This window comes from Myotis nattereri, assembly GCF_964212035.1.
Source record: "Myotis nattereri genome assembly, chromosome: 1".
NCBI classification, from domain to species: Eukaryota; Metazoa; Chordata; class Mammalia; order Chiroptera; family Vespertilionidae; genus Myotis; species Myotis nattereri.
Window position 1 is genome coordinate 136,662,908 of NC_138075.1, and position 24,886 is coordinate 136,687,793.

Below are 24,886 nucleotides of genomic sequence, written 5' to 3' on the forward strand. Positions count from 1 at the left end.
AGTGCGCTCCCACAGGGGGAACTCTGCTCAGCCACAAGCCCGGCTGACGGCTGCCAGTACAGCGTTGGTGGCGGGAGCCTCTCCTGCCTCCTCAGCAGCGCTAAGGATGTCTGACTGCAGTTTAGGTCTGCTCCCTGCTGGTAAGTGGACATCCCCCGAGGGCTGCCGGGCTGCCAGAGGGATGTCTGAGTGCCAGCTTGGGCCCGATCCCCCCAGGGAGCGGGACTAAGCCAGCAGGTGGACATCCTCTGAGAGGTCACAGACTACAAGAGGGCATAGGTAGAGCTGAGGCCCCCCCCCGCCCCCCCTCAGTGCACAAATTTTTGTGCACCGGGCCTCTAGTAAATCATAAAAGCTGTTTTCTATACCCTTGGTAACCCAATAGGTGGAAATTGGTGTCTCTGAGAAGGTATTTTTACATTTCTCTGTTTTTAAAAGCGAATCTGACCATCTTTTCATATTTTAAAGAGCAATTTGTTCTCTTTTGTGGTCTGTTCATATACTTTTTTTGTTTGGTTGGTGATCTGTTTAAACAATTTAATGTTGTCATTCAAGATTAAAGTATTACATTTTTTATTTTAGATAATCAGCTATAAAAATTCTCATTTTTACAGTGGTTCTCAGAAGCAGTGTTGATCTGAATCATTTATAAGAAGTCAGTCAGTGCCAGAATCTGAATTTTAAAATGTTTCCCTTATTTATGTTACTGTGCATATAACTAGAGGAATGATTAAGAGTGCTTTATTAGTAGTGTTTTGACTGACTATTCAGTCAATAATGAGAATTTATTTTGTTGTATATTTGCTTAAGTAAGCACTTAATGGTTCTGTTTAGAAGATCACTGATTTTATGTATCTTTGAAAAAGCTTCATTGAAAACTGGAAAATCATGTTATTTTTATTTATTTATTTTAGGTTGGGCTCATGTGGTTTGTGCCCTGTATATTCCAGAGGTACAATTTGCCAATGTTTCTACAATGGAACCAATTGTTTTACAGTCTGTTCCACATGATCGTTATAATAAGGTACAGTAGATATTATTCTATTGATGTTTGCATAAAATTTTTTTGTTATGAAGCTGGGAAGTGTAAAGGAATTTTTTAAAATTTTGTTTTATTATAGGCCTACATTAGAAAATTTAAAGTATAGGTCTTCATCTAATTCCAGAGAGATTTGGACAAAGTATAATTACCTGGTAAACTACAATTATTAGCCCTGACCGGTTTGGCTCAGTGGATAGAGTGTCAGCCTGTAGACTGAAAGGTCCCAGGTTCGATTCCAGTCAGGGGCATGTACCTTGGTTGCGGGCACATCCCCAGTAGGGGGCGTGCAGGAGGCAGCTGATCGATGTTTCTCTCTCATCGATGTTTCTAACTCTCTATCCCTCTGCCTTCCTCTCTGTAAAAAATCAATAAAATATATTTAAAAAGAAATACATTACTAAGGTCACAGGAGTACAAACAAATAAACAAAAATATGTTACCTTTTTATATGAATCTAGGTATTTAATATTCTAACATTTACGTGACATTTTAGTCCTTATGGATTTGTCCTTTAAGAATTATTGAAATTCTGTGTTCTTTCACATAGCAAGATTTTATTAAGTTTGAATTAATCACTATTTGGTATAATACCCATTATGACATTATACATCCTTTCTTAAAAGATAATCCTGCTGCAGAATATTTCTTGCTGCTCTCCCTCAAATTATTTTCTACCACCACGATTGGATATTTGTTGTTAGCTTTCTTAAAACCTTAGTTAATGTTTGCTTTTTTCCCTTATGTATTTCTAAAGTTAATGTTTGCTTTTTTCCATTATGTCTTTTTAAAATTTCATACATATATATTATTGTTTGATTCTCTTTTGCATATTAGATGATTTTTCCATTACTCAATGCACCTTTTAGTGTTACCATTTATTTAAAGTACCTGTTGATTTATTCCATCAGTGGGAGAAAGTATTACTGCAGCCAGTTTTAAGGTTTTAGAAATTTTTGATTAAACATTTATAATGCAGATTTAACATTTAAAAATTCTGAAAATACAGAAAGATAAATAGAAAAGTGCAAGACAAAAATCATCCAAAATCTCCTCATTCAGATCCTTCTAGATTTTTTGTGTGCATTTTTATGTATACAATATTGGATTATATTGATTATACTATATTTATTAAATAATTATTAACCTGAACATCTTTTTGTATCAATAAATTATATTTTGCTATTATTTTTAGTAGATATTTAGCATGTAATACAGAGTATTATTGTTTTTGATAAATTGCAATTTAATTAAGGAACCCCCTTATTATTGAAGTACCTCATTTTAATGTTTGGCATGCACACAACAACATAATTTTTTTTTAAAGGGTATATGCATTTTGGAAGCTTCAGAAAGTATATTGTGTGAAATTAAAATACATTAAGATAATACATCACAATCAAGGGGGGCTTATTACAGGGGCTCAAGTTTACTTCAACATATAAATTGATCAATGTAACACCACATTAACAAACATAAAGGGTAAAAATTATATTTGCATATCAATAGATGCAGAAATAGCATTTGATAAGATACAATATCCATTTATGATTAAAACACTTAATACTGTAGGTATAGAAGGGAAGTATTACAACATAATAAAGGCCATATATGACAGACCCTCAGCTATTATCATACTCAATGCTGAAAAACAAGTTTTTCCTCTAAGATCATGTATAAGACAAGGATGCCCACTCTCACCACTGTTAATCAACACTAGTGGCCCGGTGCACGTAATTTGTACACATTAAAAGGGAATTAATTAGAGGAAAATAAATTTTAATATTGCTATTTGCCCTTTCTCTATAATAGAAGTGTCAGAGATGAAAGAAAATTAGTAAAATGTATGTGAAAATCTTCCTCCTGTCAGAGTCTGGGGCATGCTGCGGGACTCAGAGTCAAGTCCCCGCCCACCCATGTGCACCTTGAGATTGCGCAAGACCCAGACCTGGTTGGCCCCTTCCCCATTGGGCGAGATCCAGACCTGGCTGGCCCCACCCCCGTCAAGCCCTGCTGGGTGGGGGTGTGCAGCCTCAGGCTCCCTGTCCCTGTGCCACGCAGCCTCAGGTCCCTGCTGTTCGCTCATTACAGCTTGTTATGGGAACCCAGCCTCTGCTGTGGGTGCAGCCATCTTGTGATGGTGTGGCAGTGAGGGTCAATTTGCATATTACCTCTTTATTATATAGGATAGCACTAGAAATGTTAGCCAGAGCAGTCAAGTAAGAAAAAGGAATAAAAGGCATCTAAATTGGGAATGAAGAAGTAAAATTGTCACTTATTGCAGATGACATTATTTCTTTATATAGAAAGCCCTAAAGACTCCACCAAAAAACTATTAGAAACAATAAACCAATACAGTAAAGTTGCAGGATACAAAATCAATGTACAAAATTATATTGTGTTTCTATATACTAACAGTTAAATTTCAGAAAAAGAAATGAAAAAATTCCTTTCGCAGTCACCACTGAAAGAATAAAATACTTAAGAATAAACTTATCAAAGAATGTGAAGGACCTATATGCTTCCCTTTCTTTGTATCTTCTTCAATATATATTACTTTATTTTTTAAATAATTTTTTACTGTTGAAAGTATTACCTCTATCCCCTTTCCCCCCATTGACCCCTCCTCCAGCTTTCATGCTTCCATGTCTGTATTTTATTTTTTTCTATATATATATACATATACATATACATATATACATATACATATATACATGTATATATGTATATATATTTTATTTCAGAGAGGAAGGGAGAGGGAGAGAGAGATAAAAACATCAATGATGAGAGAGATTCATTGATTGGTTGCTTCCTGCGTGCCCCATATTGGGGTTCAAACCTGCAACCCGGGCATGTGCCCTTACCGGGAATCAAACTGACTTCCTGGTTCATAGGTTGATGTTCACACCTTATTTAATAACTAGAGTCCCGGTGCACAAAAATTTGTGCACTCTGGGTGGAGGGGGGGTCCCACAGCCTGGCCTGTGCCCTCTCGTAGTCTGGGACGCCTCGGGAGATAACGACCTGCTGGTTTAGGCCTGCTCCCGGGTGGCAGAGGGCAGGCCCAAACCCTAGGTGCAGCCCCTGGTCGGGCTCACAGCAGGGCCGATTGGGGAGTTGGGGCGCCGCCCCCTGTCATGCACAGAGCAGGGCAGATTGGGAGGTTGTGATGCCACCCTCAGTCACGCTCAGGGTAGGGCTGATTGGGGGGTTGCGGTGCCACCCCCTGTCACGCACAGAGCAGGGCCAATCAGGGGGTTGGGGTGCTGCCCCCTGTCACGCACAGAGCAGGGCCAATCAGGGGGTTGGGGAGCTGCCCTGTCACGCACAGAGCAGGGCCGATCAGGGGGTTGTGGCGCTGCCCTCTATAACCCACAGGGCAGGGCCGATCAGGGGGTTGGGGCGCTGCCACTGTCACACTCAGGGCAGGGCCGATGGGGAGGTTATGGCTCTACCCCATCACACACAGAGCAGGACCCGTGGGGGGGCGGGAGGTTGGGGCACCGCCCTCTATCACCCACAGAGTAGGGCCGATCAGGGGGTTGGGGCGCCACCACTCTCACACTCAGGACAGGGTGGATGGGGAGGTTATGTCTCTACCTTGTCACACACAGAGCAGGGCCCGTGGGGGGCGGGGGTTGGGGTGCCGCACCCTGTCACACACAGAGCCGCAGGGCGATCAGGGGGTTGTGGAGCTCCCCCCTATCAGGCACAGAGCAGGGCCGATTAGGGGGTTGGGGCGCCTTCCCCTATCAGGAACAGAGCAGGGCGGATAGGGAGGTTGTGGCCACGCCCGCTGTCACACACAGTGCCGCAGGGCGATCAGGGGGTTTGGGCGCTGCCCCCTGTCATGCTAATCCCGCTACCGGGAGGCCTCTTGGCTCCGCTGATCCCAGTGCTTGGAGGCCTCGCGGCTCCGCTGATCCCAGTGCTGGGAGGCATATTACCCTTTTACTATATAGAATAGAGGCCTGGTGCATGGGTGGGGACTCGCTGGTTTGCCCTGAAGGATGTCCTGGATCAGGGTGGGGGTCCCCACTGGGGTGCCTGGCCAGCCTGGATGAGGGGATGATGGCTATTTGCAGCTGGTCACACACCTTCAGGGTGGGGGTCCCCACTGGGGTGCCTGGCCAGTCTGGGTGAGGGGCTGAGGGCTGTTTTCAGGCTGGGACTGAAGCTCCCAACTGCTCCTTTTTTTCTTTTTTTTTCTTTTTTTAATTCTGGGCCAGCTTTAGCTCTGGCTCCAGCTTTGGGGCCTCTGCTGCTGAAAGAAGGTATCTGGTTTGTTTAGGTTTTATAATTGAAATAATGTATACCTCCAGCTCTGAGATCCCAGCTCGCTGAAAGCTGGTTTCTGGGGTTTTGTTTAGCTTCTATATTTGTTACAATGTTTCTTAAACTGAAGGCTCAGAGGCCAGCAAGGCAGGCGGGGAACGTTGGAGTCCTCCGTCACTGAAGCAAGCAAGCCTCATGTTAGTTTCAAGCTGCCTGACTGCCGTCCGCCATCTTGGCTGGCAGTTAATTTTCATATCTCGCTGATTAGCCAATGGGAAGGGTAGCGCTCGTACGCCAATTACCATGCTTCTCTTTTATTAGATAGGATAAGACATTATTATTAAAATAAATTCTCGAAGATAAAAAGAAAGGGAAAGGTACTCCATTTTCATGGATGGAAGAATCAATTTAGTTAAAATGGCCATATTATCCAAAGCAATATACAGATTTAATGCAATACCCATCAAAAATGCCAGTGGCGCCCTAACTGGTTTGGCTTAGTGGATAAAGTGTCAGCCTGCGGACTGAAGGGTCCCAGGTTTGATTCCGGTCAAGGGCATATACCTTGGTTGTGGGCACATCCCAGTAGGGGGTGTGCTGGAGGCAGCTGATTGATGTTTCTCTCTCATCGATGTTTCTCTCTCTCTATCCCTCTCCTTTCTTTGTAAAAATCAGTAAAATATATTCAAAAAAATTCCAGTCGCATTTAAAAATATATATATTTTTATTGATTTCAGAAAGGACGGGAACGGGAGAGAGGGAGATAGAAACATCCATGATGAGAGAGAATCATGGATTGGCTGCCTCCTGCACACCCCTTACTGGTGATTGAGCCCACAACCCGGGCATGTGCCCTGATTGGGAATTGAACCGTGAACTCCTGGTTCCTAGGTTGACTCTCAACCACTGAGCCACGCCAGCCGGGCTCCAGTGGCATTGTTAAAAGAAATAGAACATGATTTGTGTGGAATCATAGAAGACCTCGTATAGTCAAAGCAATCCTGAGAATAAAGAGCAAAGCCAGAGGTTTCACATTCCTTGACTTTAAGTTAATACTACACAGTGACCATACTCAAAATAGCATGGTTTTGGCAGAATAATAGACACACTTATCAATGGAACAGAATGGAGAGTCCAGAAATAAATTCACATATATATGAGTAAATAATTTTTGATGAAGGAATCACAGTCATACAATGGAGAAAAGAAAGTCTCTTCAATAAATGGTGCTGGGAAAATTGGAAGAATGGAAGAAGATATTTGCAAACAAGACCTCCAATAAGAGGTTTATATCCAAAATATATAAAGAACTTATATAAATCAACAACAAAAACAAACAATCCAATTAAGAAATGGGCAGAGGACCTGAATAGAAACTTCTCCCAAGAAGACGTACAAATGGCCAACAGATATGTGAAAAGATGTGAAATTTCACTAGCTATTATGGAAATGCAAATCAAAACTACAATGAGATACCACCTCACACCTGTTTGATTGGCTATTGGCAACAAGTCAAGTAAGTGTTGGAGAAGTTATGGAACACTTATACACTGGTGTTAGGAATGTAAACTGGTATAGCCACTGTGGGAAACAGTATCAAGATTCCTCAAAAAATTAAGAATAGAGTTACCATATGACCCAACAAACCCTCTTTTTAGTATCTATCCGAAAAATTTGAAAACATTTATTCGGAAAGATATTTGTATCCATATATTCATTGCAACATTATTCACTGTGGCCCAGATATGGAAACCACCAAAGTGTCCTTTGCTAGATGATTGGATAAATAAGATGTGGTATATATGTATATGCAATGGAATACTACTTAGCCATAAGAAAAGATAAAATATTGTAATTTTTGACAACAGATGGATCTTGAGAATATCATGCCAAGAGAAATAAGTCAGGTAAAAAAAGACAAGAATGATATGATTTCACTATCAAATAAGACAAAAAAATCATAGATACAGAAAATGATGTGGTGGCCAGCAGTGGGAAAGGGTTTTGCGGGGGAGGTAGAAAGGGTAAAGGGGGTCAAATTTGTAGGGATGGACGGAGACTTCACCTTGGGTTGTGAACACAATGCATTATACAGACGATATATTATAGAATTATACCCTTGAAACTTATATAATTTTATTAACCAATGTCACCCCAATAAATTTAATTAAAAAATTTGAACATACAGCCCTAGTCAATTTGGCTTAGTGGATAGAGCATTGTCCTGCAGACTGAAGGGTCACGGGTTTGATTCTAGTCAAGGGTAGGTACCTCGCTTGTGGATTCGATTCCTAGCCCTGGTCATGGAGCGCTTGTGGAAGCAACCAATGGATGTATCTCTCTCACATCAATGTTTCTCTCTCTGTGTCTTTCCCTCCCTCTTCCACTCTCTCAGAAAAATACATAGAAAAATGCAAGACAAAAATCATCCTTAATCTTCTCATTCAGATCTTTCTGGATTTTTTGTGTATGCATTTTTACAATATTGGATTATATTGATTATACTGTGTGTGTTTTTTAATTATCACCTGAACACCCTTTTGTGTCAAATTATATTTGTGCCATTATTTTTAGTGAATGTTTAGCATGTAATAGAGTATTACTAATTTTGATAAACTACAGTTTAATTAAGGAACCCCTTATTGTTGAAGTGCCTCATGTGATGTTTGGCATGTGTACACCAACAGAATCTCTGTGTAAAAGGGTATGAACATTTTAGAAGATTCAAAATGTATATTGTGTGAAATTGTCCTCTAGCATGCACTTTCTGATTTATACTATGTGAGATGGTTTATAACCTTATCTTTTAATAATCTCCTTATGCACTGTTATCACTGTGTTAAAACAGTGTTTACTATTCTTTTTAGTGAAAATATTAAGAGTATCTGATTTTTTTTTTGAATACTGGTAAGGTTAAATATTTTAAATATTTTGTTTTTTAAAGGTTATTCATGTTTGTTAATTGACTGAATAGCTCTTTGTTTTAACACTGTAATACTCGTTTTTTCTTTCAAAGTGTTTTTATATTACAGATATTCTTTTGTCTTACTAGTACTTGCTGTGTATGCTTTTGGTTATAATTTAACATTTGATTTTAAACTTTCAGTATGTCTTCATGGTTTTTATTGTTGGTATTCTAGCATGTTAATTTTTTCTAGTTCAGAAACTTAAATCTTTTATATAATTTACACAGCTGCTCTTTATTGTTTCTTTCTTTGATGACATGCAAAGAAAATCTTTCTCAACACTAATGAATAAATATTTTTTGTACTTTCAAAGTTCATTTTAAAAATACCGGGTTTTCTTTTTTATTTTGAAATAATTTCAAACTTCCATAAAGGTTGCATTAATATTAAATACAAAGAGCTTTTCCTCCCCTAAACCATTTAAGAGCAATTTATTAATATGATACTGATGCCCCTGAATGCTTTACCATATAATTCCTATAAAGAAGGACTTACTCCTACCTGACCAGAATGTGGCCATCAAAATCAAGAAATTAACATTTGTACATTATTTCTGTCTACCCCACAGATCTCATTATTTCCCAAATTTCTTCAAATATTTCCAGTATTGTCTTTCATAGCCAAAAGACTGCAGAATGCATTTTGTCTCTTTAAGTCTCCTTTAATCTGAAATAGTAACTCAGTTTTTCCCTGGTTTATATAACTTCAGAAGATTGCAGGCAGATATTTTAATAGAATGTCCCTCTATTTGGATTTTTGTTTGTTTCCTCATGATTAAATTCAGATTATATGTTTTTGGCAGGAATATCACGGAAGTGATGCTGAGTTCTTCTCATTACATCTTAGCAGGTGGTACATGATTTTAGTTTTTTCCATTACTGGTGATGTTACCTTGATCACTTGGTTAAGGTGTGGCCTGTAAGATTTCTCCATTGGGAGGTTAATCTTTTTCTCCTTTATAATCAATAATTTTGCATTTTGTGGGAAGGACTTTGTATGTAAATATCTTGTTCTTTATGCCTTTTACCCACTGATTCTAGCATCCATTATTGTTTCTTAGCTTAATTAACTTATTACTATGATAAATGGCAAGTGGTGCTTTTCTAATTCCATCATTTATTTTACATTCATCCATTGGCATTCCACTTTAAGAAATAGATTTCTCCTCTCTCCAATTATTTATATTAGTATTGACTAATATGGACTGTGTGTCACTATTTTATTTTAATGGGTCATTTTTCATTACTTACGTTTATTTCAATGCTTCTGTTATCTCAGGTTTGGCTGATAGGACCTCTTCAAGCTGTTTTCTTTGTTTCTGACATGTTTCTACCATTCTGTGAGCAGTTCTTTACTTCTGACACAATAGTATATTTCAGATTTCTATTGTATCATTCCTGCCCTAGCCCTGGAATCACCATTTCTCCTTTTAGGTGAGAATTGATTTAGAAACCAACATGGGCACCAAGTGTGCTTATTGTTATTAGGATATTGCTACTCCCAAACCCTCTAAATTAAGATAGCTAGGAAATAAATGTATGTATCTAGATACGGAGATATACACACATTTACATCTGCATTTTTACTGTACTTATGTATATATTGAAGACTGTGAGGTCACAGTGATTCTTCAGATTCAATAAATGGAGTTATATATATGCACACATACCTATTTTTGTACCTATTGACCTCTGTATAGAGAACCACAGATTTTAGTAACTTCTCCAAATCTACCTATACCGGATTTATTCTAATTTTTTTCTTTTTATATTTAAGACGTTCATGCCAGACAGTGAGAAACTTGACTCCCGTTATCCTCAATATATTTACTTATTTGATCAATTTGTGTGTATGTGTGTATTATGCAGTCTTTTATTGCTGCCATCCCTTAATGCAAGGCCCATTCTAATCTTATTCAGACTCTGCACCTCACCCTGGGCTGGTAGCTGCTTCCCTGCATAGCTGCCTCTTTCACCACCACTCCTTCCCACTCCTCTCCATGGTTGGTCTCCTTACCTTGTTCAGGTTGTGACACTGACCCCACCCCTGTCCTCAGTCCTCTCATGGGAGTCACCCCTCCTGGGGCTCTGACAGTTGTGTGGGGTTGCCCCTCCTTACCAGCATGGATGCTGCCATGTTTGGCCCCACCTCATGATTTAAGTCCAAAGTTTAAAACAAAGAGTAGGGAGGGAGGGTAGAGGGAAGAATGAATTATTTTGACTTAAATCTTTTGTCCATTTAGAGTTAATTTTAGAATATAGTTAGAATATGTTGAGTATTGAACCTTTTCCTTCACACATGGTCAGACAGTTTCTTAAACATTATTGAATAATCTATGTTTTTTACAGGTTTTGAAATACTCTTTGGATCATTATTGAATTATTGGGTATTCTTGACATTTTTCCTATTCCATTGATGTATCTGTTTAAAATAGCTCACTATTTTAAATTATTATGGCTTTATATACATCTTAGTACATGGTAGAACAGACATTGTCATGTATTTCTCCAGATGAGCACTATGACTAACAAAATACAATTTTTATTATACTGGCATTACAATAAAATACTTTGGGGAAGAATTTATCTTTTTACAATATTGAATCTTTTGTTTCAGAAACATGGTGTATCCATTTACCAAGTGTGTTTTTTCTTTCCTTTTTGTAGTGTTCCTTGTATGTGTTTCCTATATATGTTTCTTATATTTTACTAGAGGGCCGGTGCATGGATTCATGCACCGGTGGGGTCCCTGAGCCTGGCCTACACCCTCTCCCTATCTAGGACCCCTCGGGGGATGTTGTACTGCTGGTTTTGGCCCAATCCCCACAGGCCCAGTCCAGCCAGGAGGGAGCCTAATACCCGCAGGCCTGATCCAGACAGGGAGCCCAATCCCTACAGGCGTGATCCAGACAGGAGGGAGCCCAATCCTTGCAGGCCGAATCCCCGCAGGCCGATCCAGACAGGAGGGAGCCTGATCCTATGTGTTGAGCATCTGTCCTCTGGTGGTCAGTGCGTGTCATAGAGACCAGTTGACCGGTCGTTGGGTCGCTTAGGCTTTTATATATGCTAGAGGCCCGGAGCCCAAAATCGTGTGCGGGTACGGTCCCTAGGCCTAGCCTGTGATCAGGGCCATCTTTCCTGGCTGCCAGCAGCTGGCTCTGCTCCCCACTGCCACCCACCCCGGTTCCCCATTTGCCATCCAGTAATGGGAGACTGACAGCTGGGGGAGGGACTGAGAGGTCGGCCGTTCCCATCCGCTCGCCTGCCCCACCCATGCTGCGGGTCGCCCTCTGTGTGTGGGGTGACTGGCAAGGTGGGGGCCTTGGCCTAGCGCTGCCTGCATCCCCTGCCACCCACCCCAGTTCCCCATTCTCCATTGGCGATCAGAGCCTGTAGGCTGGGGGGAGGGACCAAGAGGTCGGCCGTTTGGCCCGCTCACCAGTCCTGGCCCCTGCTACCACCTGCCCCAGTTCCCAGTCGCCATTGGTGATCGGAGCCTGCCGGCTGGGGAAAGGAACCGAGAGGTGATCAGTGCACCTCATAGTGACTGGTCGAGCAGTTGTTCTGGTTGTTCTGCCGTTATGGTCTCTGGGATTTTATTATATAGGATAGATTGTTTGTCGATTTGTTTAATATAATTAACCTTAATATTTTAATATTTGGTTCATGAATATTTAGATTAATAGGGAGCATGTAAATTCTGAAATGATAGGAACAATTGGAAAATGGATTGGATTTTGGGAGACATGAGTCCTTAATTGATGGTAGTAAAGAATAACTTGGAGAGCATTTGTTAAGGCAGTGGGCACTTACTGAGGACCTACTTTGTATCAAGCATTGTGCTAGACACTAGGAATTCAACAATGAATAAAATACAGGGTTTTTCTCAATGTGATAGCCAGTTAGACAGTCAGGTAAATATGTAATTACAATGTATGAAAAGAAAGGATAATATATATTATAAATAATAAATCTGAGTGAAGTGTTATGGAATATAACAAAAGTAGGGATTATTTTTGCCTAAGGAATTAAATAAGGCATATCAAGAGACTATAAAAGAATAACTAGGAATTTGACCTGTGGAAAAAAGGATCAAGTAATAATCCCAGACAGAGAAAGTAAAATAAAATAGGGTAGTAGGTGGAGTAGGGCAGGTGGTAGTCAGTCCAGAGAATAATAAATAATTTTGTATTGCTGGAAAATTGTGGGATTTAGGAAAAATAAAAAAATGTTGTGAAGGATAGGAAAGGAAATTTTCTAGAATATTATGTAAGACATATCGAAATTGCAGAGAATTCACTGTATTGACCTGTCTTGTTCAATTTTCTACATGCCAGTAAATATATAATGGCCAGTTTTTGTACCATTTGTCTTTAGATATGTGTTTTTATTTCTTGACCTCATGTTTCTTTTTTTTTAAATTTTTTTTTATTTTATTGATTTTTTACAGAGAGAAAGGGAGAGAGATAGTTAAAAACATCGATGAGAGAGAAACATCGATCAGCTGCCTCCTGCACATCTCCCACTGGGGATGTGCCCGCAACCCAGGTACATGCCCTTGACCGGAATCGAACCTGGGACCCTTCAGTCCGCAGGCCGACGCTCTATCCACTGAGCCAAACCGGTTCTGGCGACCTCATGTTTCTTATATGAATTTCTCATTTGATTGACATATACATTTTGTTAGTAACCATAATGTGCATGTTATCCTATATAATAAAAGAGAAACATGCAAATTAACTGTCCCTCCACTATGAACAAGCCATGCCCACCAGCCAATCAGGAGCGAGTATGCAAATTAACCCAACTAAGATGGCGGCGGCCACAGAGCTGGAGCGAGCAGGAGGCTTGGGTTGCCCCCGGTGATGGAGGAAGCCAAGCTTCCCGTCTGCCCTGGCCAGCCCTGGGCTATGCTCAAGGCTACAAAGTATCAATTATAGAAGACAAATAAAGCCCGGGGGGGGGGGTGGGAAAGGAGAGGATGAGCGCTTGGGTTGCTGGGGGTGGGGGGCTGGGTGCCATGGCCAGCCTGAAAACGGCCCTCAGCCCCTCACCCACGCTGGTCAGGCACCACAGTGGGACCCCCACCCTGATCCAGGACACCCTTCAGGACAAACCAGCCGGCCCCCACCCATGCACCAGGCCTCTATCCTATCTAATAAAACAGAAACATGGTAATTACCTGTACGTCTGCTACCCTTCCCATTGGCTAATCAGGGCGATATGCAAATTAACTTCCAGCCAAGATGGCAGCCAGCAGCCAGGCAGCTTGAAACTAACATGAGGCTTGCTTGCTTCAGTGACGGAGGACTCCAACGTTCCCCGCCTGCCTTGCAAGCCTCTGAGCCTGCAGTTTAAGAAATGTTGTAACGAATATAGAAGCTAAACAAAAACCCAGAAACCTGCTTTCAGCGAGCCGGGATCTCAGAGCTGGAGTTGATACAGAGTTTTGATTATAGAACCGAAACAAACCAGATACCTGCTTTCAGGAGCGGAGGTCTAAGAGCTGGAGCCTCAGAGCTAAAGCTAGCCCAGAATAAAAAAAAAAGAAAGAAAAAAGGAGCGGTTGGGAGCTTCCGTCACCCGCCAGCCTGAAAACAACCCTCAGCCCCTCACCCAGACTGGCCAGGCACCCCAGTGGGGACCCCCACCCTGAAGGGTGTGTGACCAGCTGCAAACAGCCATCATCCCATCATCCAGGCTGGCCAGGCACGCCAGTGAGGACCCCCACCGTGATCCAGGACACCCTTCAGGGCAAACCAGCCAGCCCCACCCATGCACCATGCCTCTATTCTATATAGTAAAAGGGTAATATGCCTCCCAGCACCGGGATCAGCGGAGCTGCAAGGCCTCCCGGCACCGGGATCAGTGTGACGGGGCAGCGCCCAAACCCCATGATCTCCCTGCAGCATTGTGTGTGACAGGGCGGGGCCATAACCTCCCTATCCGCCCTGCTCTATTCGTGACAGGGGAAGGCGCCCCAACCCCCTGATCAGCCCTGCTCTGTGCCTGATGGGGGGAGCTCCCCAACCCCCTGATCGGTCCTGCTCTGTGTGTGACGGTGCGGCGCCCCAACCCCCCCGCCCCCCGCCCCCACGGGCCCTGCTCTGTGTGTGACGGGGTAGAGCCATAACCCCCCCATCGGCTCTGCCCTGAGTATGACAGTGGCGGCCCTGCTCTGTAGGTGATAGAGGGCGGCGCCCCATCTGCGTCTCCCCCCACCCCCCCACGGGCCCTGCTCTGTGTGTGACGGGGTAGAGCCATAACCTCCCCATCGGCCCTGCCCTGAGTGTGACAGGGTGCGGCACCCCAACTCCCTGATCCGCCTTGCTCTGTGTGTGACAGCGGGCAGTGCCCAAACTCCCCTATCGGCCCTACTCTGTGAGTGATGGGGGAGCTCCTAAACTCCCTGATAGGCCCTGCACTGAGTGTGACAGTGGCGGCGCCCCAACCCCCAGATTGGCCCTGCTCTGTGCGTGACAGGAGGTAGCTCCCCAACCCCCTGATAGACCCTGCTCTGTGCGTGACAGGGGGGAACTCCCCAACCCCCTGATTGGCCCTGCTCTGTGCGTGACAGGGGGTGGCGCCGCAACCTCCCCATCGACCCTTCCTTGAGTGTGACGGGGCAGTGCCCCAACCCCCAATCGGCCTTACCCTGAGCGTGACTGAGGGTGGCATCGCAACCTCCTGATCTGCCCTGCTCTGTGCATGACAGGGGGCGGTGCCCCAACTCCCCTATCAGCCCTGCTCTGAGCCCGACCAGGGGCTGCGCCTAGGGATTGGGCCTGCCCTGCGCCACCCGGGAGCAGGCCTAAGCCAGCAGGTCGTTATCTCCCGCGTGGTCCAGACTGCAAGAGGGCACAGGCCAGGCTGAGGATCCCTCCTCCCCCCCGAGTGAAAGAATTTTTGTTCACTGGGCCTCTAGTACTATATCATAAAAGGGTAATATGCAAATTAACCCTAACAGCAGAACAACTGGCAATGACTGGTCACTATGACACAAACTGACCACTAGTGGGCAGATGCTCAATGCAGGAGCTGTGCCCTGGTGCTCAGTGCGCTCCCACAGGGGGAGCTCTGCTCATCCATAAGCCAGGATGACGGCTGCCAGTACAGCGTTGGAGGCAGGAGCCTCTCCCGCCGTCTCAGCAGCGCTAAGGATGTCTGACTGTTGCTTAGGTCTGCTCCCTGCTGGCAAGTGGACATCCCTTGATGGGCTCCTGGGCTGCCAGAGTCAGTGAGCATCAAAGCCCCACTGAAGCAAGTCTTGCCTCATAAGGGTGTCTCCAGCACAGAAGTTCTACCACCGTAGATACAGCTGATTCTCACAGCCAGTTGGCCTGGAGGTCAATTTCTCCAGTGATACCTACAACAGTCAAGGCTTAACTACAACAAGACTGTGCACAAAGCCCACAAGGAGTACACCAAGAGTGTCCACCTCAGGTAATTGGGAAGGCTGAGTCACTGGGCCCTACAGGACACCTAGCACACAAAGCCACTCTACCAACACAGGGAAGCAGCCAAAATGCGGAGACAAACAGGTCACAAATGACAGAAATGGAGGAAAGCAAACTACTGGATATTGAGTTCAAAACCACACTTTTAAGGTTTTTCAAGAATTTTCTAGAAACCGCCGATAAATTTAGTGAGACCCTCCATAAATCTAGTGAGACCCTCGAGGGTATGAAAAAGGACCAACTAGAAATTAAGCGTACACTGACTGAAATAAAGAATATTATACAGAGATCCAATAGCAGACTAGAGGATCGCAAGAATCAAGTCAAAGATTTGAAATACAAAGAAGCAAAAAAACACCCAACTGGAAAAGCAAAAAAAAAAAAAAAAAAAAGAATCCAAAAATATGAAGATAGTGTAAGGAGTCTCTGGGATAACTTTAAGTGTACCAACATCCGAATTATGGGGGTGCCAGAAGAAGAGAGAGAGCTAGATAGGGAAAGCCTATTTGAAGAAGTAATGACAGAAAACTTTCGCTACCTGGTGAAAGAAATAGACTTATAAGTCCAGGAAGCACAGAGAACCCCCAACAAAAGGAATCCAAAGAGGACCACACCAAGACATAATTAAAATGCCAAGAGCAAAAGACAAAGATAGAATCTTAAAAGCAGCAACAGAAAAACAGTTACCTACAAGGGAGTACCCATAAGGTTATCAGCTGATTTCTCAATAGAAACTATGCAGGCCAGAAGGGAATGGCAAGGTATACTTAGAGTGATAACAGCAAGAACCTGCAACTGAGATTACTCTACCCAGCAAAGCTATCATTCAGAATTGAAGGTCAGATAAAGAGCTTCACAGATAAGAAAAAGCTAAAGGAATTCATCACCACGAAACCAATATTATATGAAATGCTAAAAGGTATCCTTTAAGAAGAGGAAGAAGAAGAAAAAGATAAAAATTATGAACAACATATACATATCTATATACAAGTGAATAAAAAAATCAAGTGATTAAAAAATCTGACCAACAGAATAAACTGGTTAATATAATAGAATCAGGGGCATAGAAAGGGAGTGGACCGACAATTCTCGAGGGGAAAAGGGTGTGGGGAGTGCGGGAAGAGACTGGACAAAAGTCGTACACCTATGGATGAGGACGGGGTAGGGGGCGTTAAGTGCAGAGGTTGGGGTGGGAACCGGTTGGAAGGGAGCTATGGGGCAAAAAAAGAAGAACAACTGTAATCTGAACAATAAAGATTTAATTAAAAAATGTATATATATGTTTTTATTCATTTCAGAGAGCAAAGGAGAGGGAGAGAGAGATAGAAACATCAATAATGAGAGAGATACATTGGTTGGCTGCCTCCTGCAAGCCCCCTACTGGGGATTAAGCCTGCAACCCCAGATTTTGCCCTAACCTGAATCCAACCATGATCTTCTGGCTCATGGTAGACACTCAACCACTGAACAACACCAGCCAGGGAAGTTGTTTTTTTCTTAGTTTCTTCACCTTTTTAGCCCAGGCCCCCAACCCCTCTACTTTGACAGCAATCAGTCTGTTCTGTATCTATGAATCTATTTTTATTTTGTTTGTTAGTTTATTTTGTTTATTAGATTTCACATGAGTGAAATCATATGGTACTTGTCTTTCTCTGATTGGTTTATTTCACTTAGTATAATGTCCTTCATCCATGCTGTGGCAAAGGGGAAGATTTCCTTCTTTTTTTTTTCTACAGCTGAGCACTGCTGCATTGTGTAAATGTACCATAGCTTTTTTTTTTTTTTTTTTTTTAATCTTCACCCAAGAATATGTTTAGAGAGATAAAGGGATGGAGAGAGACAGAGAGAAAAAAAACATTGATAAGTTGCCTCCCATACATGCCCCAACCAGGTATTAAACCTGAAAAGAGTATAGGTTGATCAGAGGTTTCAGATAGAAGGAAAAAAATAATAAGAAAATAAGGATACAGCTTGGATCTGAAATTGGAATAATGAGGTTTTATCCCCCAACAGTAATGTTTAGAAATACTTATATGGTAGAAAACCATGAAACAGTGTCAAATGGAAGCAGAACACCTAGTAACAAGTTGTAATATCAATCAGGTTTACTACTGCTAGTAAGGATTTTTCTCAAATTGTAGAGTACACAGCTTGCCTTTTCCCCCCATCACCATTATAGGTCTAGTTTTTTTTGTGTGTTTTTTTTTTTCCTTTGAAAGTTCAAAGCATTGACTTGCTCTGAAACTGTGACTACCCAAATTCCCAAGTGACACCATGTGACCCTTCTTTTTAGGGGATAAGTCCAGTGCCTTTTGTATCTACCACCTCTTCTTATAATGATGAGAATATGAAGAAATGCATGTTAACCAGCACAAAAGTCTGGATTAAAATAGGCTACTGGATTGGTGTGCTGTGTGACATTAGGGGCACATATACTTTATACGAGTATAAAAATAACTGATGTTTTCTTTACAAATTGGTATTATTTTTTTAAAGTGTTGAATACTTTGTCATGTCCTCTTTTTTGGGTTTCTTTCACATAAAAATTCGATTGGGCCCTAACCAGTTTGGCTCAGTGGATAGAGTGTCGGCCTGTGGACTGAAGGGTCCCAGGTTTGATTCTAGTCAAGGGCATGTACCTTGCTTGTGGGCACATCCCCAGTAGAAGGTGTGCAGGAGGCAGCTGATCGATGTTTCTCTCTCATTGATGTTTATAACTCTCTATCTCTCTCCCTTCTTCTCTGTAAAAAATCAGTAAAGTATATTAAAAAAATTTAAAAAATAAAAATTTGATAGGGATTTTTTTTCCTTTAAACATTTTGTGAGTTTATTTCTAATTTTATTGTACAAATGTTTTCTAATTTGCTTCTGCTTTTGTAAAGTTTTAATTTTTATTATAACATTGTTTCTTTTGTTTATTTTTAACTGTTTTATAAATTGTCATATGTTTAAAATAATATAATGAAACCACCCTCTCCCCTCACACACACATTGATCACCTAACTCCAAAACATTACCAAATCATAGCCAATATTTTATACAGCTTCTGTATTAATTTTCTAGAGCTGCTGTAACAAAAGTACCACAAACTGGGTGGTTTAAAACAACAGAAATTTATTCTTTCAAAGTTACGGATGCTAGAATTCTCAAATGCAGACATTGACAGGGTTGGTTTCTTCTGAAAACTCTGAAAGAGAAATTTGTTTCATGCCTCTCTTCTAGCTTCTGGTGATGGCTGAGAATCCTGGTCATTTCTTGGCTTGTAGATGTATCACCTCAATCTCCGCCTTCATCCTCATGGTGTTCTTCCTTTGTCTCTGTGTTATATGGCCATCTTCCTATAAGGACACTAGTTATATTGGATTAAGGGCCCACCGTACCCCCCAATGACCTAATGTTAACCACTTATCCCTGCAATTACCAGATTTCCAAATGAAATCACACCTAAGGTACTGGTGGTTTATTGGGACTTCACGTAACTTTTTGAAGGAGACACAGTCCAACCCATAGTAGCTCACCATCTGCACATTGATTGGTTGCCTCCCATATATACCTCTACTGGGGATTGAACCCATAACTTAGGTATATTTCCTGACCAGGAATTGAACCCTCCACGCTTTGGTGTACGGGAGGACACTCCAACCAAATTAGCCACTCTGCAAGGGTTTTTTGTTTTTTTCAAACCTGACTTTTTTTTTTTTAATTTATTTTTATTTTTATTTTTTTTATATATATTTTATTGATTTTTTACAGAGGGAGGAAGGGAGAGAGAGAGAGAGTTAGAAACATCGATGGGAGAGAAACATCGATCAGCCACCTCCTGCACATCTCCCACTGGGGATGTGCCTGCAACCCAGGTACATGCCCTTGACCGGAATCGAACCTGGGACCCCTCAGTCCTCAGGCCAACGCTCTATCCACTGAGCCAAACCGGTTTCGGCTCAAACCTGACTTCTTACGTTGCCTTTGGGTCAGCATAAACCACTTACTAGTCAAAGATTGTGCTTGAACACCCTTAGCTAGTTAGATTTTAGTCCTTTGGTCATTTCGTGTGTGTGTGTGTGTGTGTGTGTGTGTGTGTGTGTGTGTGTGTGTGACTTAGATTTATTTTCCAAGGAGATCATCCCCAAGGTTCTCTTTTCAGTCCTTTCTGAGAGTATGCAGTCTTGAGCATGCACACAGTCTTTAGACCATCAGGTGTGATCGTGATTTTATTTTTAAGTCTGAATTCTTAGGAGTTACCTTTAGAGTAACTTATTGTTCAGCCAGTTTTTGATCATAGGTTGTACAAAAGCCCCTTGAGCCTTTTTGTGTAATTTTGTGGCTTTAGGAAATGCTTTTAAATTTGCCCCAAATCCCACTTCAATTTCTCCTGATTGGGTGCAACCTAGTTCATATACATAGCCTTTTGGACCCCCAGATAAGAGTGTGATCTAGGAGGGCCCTTATTTGCTAACCTTCTGGCTGGAGCTGGTAGTTCTATCTTAATTGCTCGCTACCTAAGTGTTTTTGACTGAGCCCTTAGGCATGAACTTCTCTAAGGTCTGTCCCAAATGTCAGTCCTCTCAGGCAGAGCTGCTGAGTTATTTGTTCTTAAGATGCACAGGGCAGCCGAGGCCGGTTTGGCTCAGTGGATAGAGCGTCGGCCTGCGGACTGAAAGGTCCCAGGTTCGATTCCGGTCAAGGGCATGTACCTGGGTTGCGGGCATATCCCCAGTGGGAGATGTGCAGGAGGCAGCTGATCGATGTTTCTCTCTCATCGATGTTTCTGACTCTCTATCTCTCTCCCTTCCTCTCTGTAAAAAATCAATAGAATATATTTAAAAAAAAAAAAAAGATGCACAGGGCAGAACCTCTGCACTACTGCTCTGGAGCTGGAACTGGGAATAGGGCAGCACCCTGCTTCTCCACAAGAGTCACCTGTAGTTTGACAGGGTGCTAGGAGGAAAGGGGATAATAACCGCTGGCTGCTTATCCCTCCTAGCCTGTCCATTCTACTAGCAAGCGGGGAAGGGATGATAGGACCTCAGGATTCTTGGCCTCTTGTAGGTGGGAATTTATGAGTGGGAGCTACCAGAAATGTGTAGGATGAGAGTCACTGGAGACCTGGCCTTCCTCGGGTAAATTTATACTGGTAGCCTTAGACTAAGAGCTGGGGTGAAAGGAAGCCCTCATCTTCTTAATCACACTCAACAGAAGGGACCTTATATCACAGGAATCTAGCTCTATGTGTGGAGGTGGGGTGGTGTTGATGGGCGCAGATCATGGCTCAAATGTCACAGAAACTGTTCTTACTGAAATTTAGTAGATTTTCTTGGATAAAATTTTCTCTATTGGTTGTATGTCTTTAGGACAATTTTTAGAGACTTCAGAGTGCTGTTTTTTACCTGTGAAATAGTTAATTCAGTAGGGAAAAGATCCATGGAGCTCTTCACTCTGCCATTCCAGTAGCCTGGACATTGTATTTCCTGTTTGTTTGTTTTTTGTTTTTGTTTTTGTTTTATAAAGACCCATTGTAATTTTAGAATGGTCAAATGATGGTATCTTCTCACTGTCAGCTCTTTGGAAGTTACCAAGATATTTTTTTTTTTTTGAGGCCTATTTGTATATTTTCTCAGAATTTCACTATCTAAAATGTTACTATTTTAGTCAGCTCTGTCCTTTCCTTTTTTAATCTTCTTGATCATTTTTAGACTAAGAACGTATGTTTAATTCTTCCATTGTAATTCGGGACATTTTATAGGTATAAAATAATTTTTGTAATTCAGTTTAGTATGAATCCATATTTTTCAACAGGATTTGATATTCATTTACATGACTAGATACTAGGCTATTTTGGTAAATATTGTTGAATGGTGTTATTTGGTACCCCAGTACATAGTGGGGAAATCTCTCTAGCTCTAAAAATTCATGTGATCCTATTGAAGTTGGCTATGTTAAACCTTATTATTGTTCAGAAATTGGTCTCATTTGAGAAGTTTATCACCTGTGTATATGTAAACATTTTTTTATATACAACTTCTATTTAGCTGATGATTTTATTCATTATACAGATGCTTGTAGGTTGCCATTTATATAATTCAGTCTTTCGTGAAAAGTGGTACTGTCTATCAGCTATTTTCATTTGGGGAAAGGAAACAGATCAGTGCCAGAGTTGCTGGGACTGTTCATTGGCTGATATCTCTTAGGGGCATCTCTGACCTTCATAGCTAGAGATTCTGGTGGATAGTTGGAATGGCCTAAACCTTGCTTACTCACATAGGACTGTGTTTCATCTCTTAGCTCCCAACTACCTCTGTCAAACTCCTTTAGATGTGCTTACTTCCACAAGAAAGGAAGGGCAAAACCTTTTTTTACAGCTTTTAACAGGAATCAGTGAATATTTTGAGGAGGTTTTAAGAACAAGGTGTGGTAAGGCTGTGTTTTGGTCTTTGGTCTCAGGCCTGTGAAGATTATTATCTTGCAGGGTTTTTGAGTCAGAGACAAAAACCCTTTCTGAGATCCTAGGTCTACTTATATGTCCTTGTTTATGTTTTCATATTTGTACTGTTTGGAAAAATTAGATTACTGTCAGAAAAAATGAATTCATGTTTAGAAGTAAAGTAGATTAGATAGTAAACCATGATCTTGACTTCTGAATATTTTCAGTTCCTTCAAGCTCTTGTAAGGTTTTGTTTTATTTTTGTTTTTGTTTCTGTATCCTAAGACTTGCTACATTTGTGATGAACAAGGAAGAGAAAGCAAAGCAGCCACTGGTGCTTGTATGACATGTAATAAACATGGATGTAGACAGGCTTTCCATGTGACATGGTAAGTATGTTTTCATCATTGTACAGAAATGAGGAATACTTTGTAAATGAAAGATTTAGTTATGTGCCCAAATATTATTTACAGTAAATTTTATTGGGATAGTTTTTATGTTTATATTTACTTACTTGTAATAAAGATAATTCTAATAATTGAACTTACCAGAGTGACTATTCAGTAGATGGACGCTGGTTCTAATGTACTTTATTCAGTTTCATTTTGTTTAAAATATTAGTTTCAGTTACCTGCCCTTTCATTTGTTATTATGATTGAAAGAACTGATGTAGGTACTCTTAGCGCAGTACCAGAAAGGATTTAATGAATGATAGTAGCATTTCTTTGCTGTCTTTGCTTTAAGGCTGAAAAAAAGCAGTTGCCATCATCATTATTATTATTACTAGAGGCCCGATACATGAAATTCGTGCAAGGGACTCGGCCCTTGCAGCAGCCCCGGCTGCTGCCTTGGCCCCACCCCTGGCCCACTGGTCATTCCGGAAGGTCATTCCAGAAGGTCCAGAGGCCCAGTACATGGATTCGTGCACCAGTGGGGTCCCTCAGCCTGGCCTGTGGGATTGGGTCAGAACTGGCTCTCTGACATCCCTGAGGGGTCCTGGATTGCAAGAGGGCATAGGCCAGGCCAAGGGACCCCACTGGTGCACGATTGGGGCTGGGGAGGGAAACGGGGAGTTGGCCAGCTGGGGAGGGACCACGGGAGGGCTCCAGGGCGTGTCCAGCCCATCTCGTTCAGTCCTGATCTGCCAGACCCCAGCAGCAAGCTAACCTACCGTCGGAGTGTCTGCCCCCTTGTGGTCAGTGCACGTCATATTGACTGGTCGACTGGTTGACTGACTGCCCTCTGGTGGCCAGTGCATGTCATAGCAACCACTTGAGTGGCCTTAGCATATCATTAGCATATTATGCTTTGATTGTTTGAACAGATGACTGGACACTTAGCCTATTAGGCTTTTATTATATAGGACTAGAGTCCTGGTGCATGAAATTTGTGCATGGTGGGTGTGGTGGGGTGTCCCTCAGCCCGGCTTGCACCCTTTCCTATCCAGGACCCCTGCCTGCCTGATTGACCCTAACCGCCTCTGCCTGCTGGCCTGATCCTCCTAACTGCTCTCCCCTGCCGTCCTGATCCCCCTAACTGCTCTCTCCTGTCGGCCTTATCATGCCTAACCACCTCTGTCTCGGCCCCTTCCACCGTGGCTTTTTCTGGAAGGATGTCTGGTCTAATTAGCATATTACCCTTTTAAGTGTAGATGGTTTTTCAGCATAAAATTTCAAGAGCAAAAATTATCCTAAAATATTCAATATAATAAACCAGTTAAAAATAAAAGTCTGCAAAGAATCCATTTACCTACTAATTTTAAGAATCAGTCTATATTTAATAGTCAATATAGGTGTATACCTTATTTCCTAAACTCTTACTGTGTGGATTTATGAAATCTATTTTAGATTATTTGGGGGAATGGAAAACATTTTTGGTCTTTATAAATTCTCTTAATACTGTACTTAATTTTCCAATGATGAAAGTTGACTTTTTGGGAATGAGATATATACTAATATTGTAATTTTGGAATGCTAAAAGTGGGAGATTGAATTGAGAAGATGATGATTATAAACTTTAGCAGTTTGTATTTTAAAAATATATAAATATCATAACTTTAGGTTTCAATTCCTTTTCTTCAATTGTTTTTGATTGAAGAACACAGCTTATGTTTTTCTCGCCTACTACTGTACTGTGCTACGACTTGAAGCATTTCCTTCTAACAGTATGTAATCTTTATCCATGGGCAAATACTATCACATGTCATTTCAGCCCCTTAGAGGCCTTGCTTTTCCATTTGTACCTCTGGTACAGATTGAAAAAGTAAAATCAAGTGTTAATTATTGGGGCCTCAGAGTGGTTCTTAAAGAATTCATTGTCTCTTTTGTGATGTAAAACATGTATAACTCTTCATCTTTGTTAGAGATGGGTGAAAAGTTTATATTAAACCATAAGTACAACTTAAAATCAACTACATGTTGGGGTAAGCGTACTTTTATCTTCCCTTTTCTCTTAAGAGATTTAAGGTCTTACAAGTCTTACATTCTTTGAAGTGAATTTCAATTTGGTATATATTGTGGTTTGAAATGTTATTGATATAGTTGGCTTTTGTTTTCAGTGCTCAATTTGCTGGACTACTTTGTGAAGAAGAAGGGAATGGTGCAGATAATGTCCAATACTGTGGCTACTGTAAATACCATTTTAGTAAGCTGGTAAGAATTTAATATTAAAATGCTAAGTGATTAGTTTTGACAGGAGTTGACTCTTTTTAAAAGGGCATAATAGCTATT

The 24,886-nt window shown here is 41.6% G+C and overlaps 1 protein-coding gene across 2 annotated transcripts in view; it reads left to right on the forward strand.

Annotated features, from left to right (window-relative positions):
• Positions 1-24,886, forward strand: part of MLLT10 (MLLT10 histone lysine methyltransferase DOT1L cofactor) — a 226,934-nt gene that overhangs the window by 72,788 nt on the left and 129,260 nt on the right. For both annotated transcript variants that reach the window (XM_081103957.1, XM_081103958.1), the window contains exons 5-7: positions 915-1,024; positions 22,443-22,546; positions 24,715-24,808. In XM_081103957.1, coding sequence (XP_080960083.1) covers positions 915-1,024; positions 22,443-22,546; positions 24,715-24,808 — 308 coding nt within the window. The remainder of the gene's footprint in view (positions 1-914; positions 1,025-22,442; positions 22,547-24,714; positions 24,809-24,886) is intronic.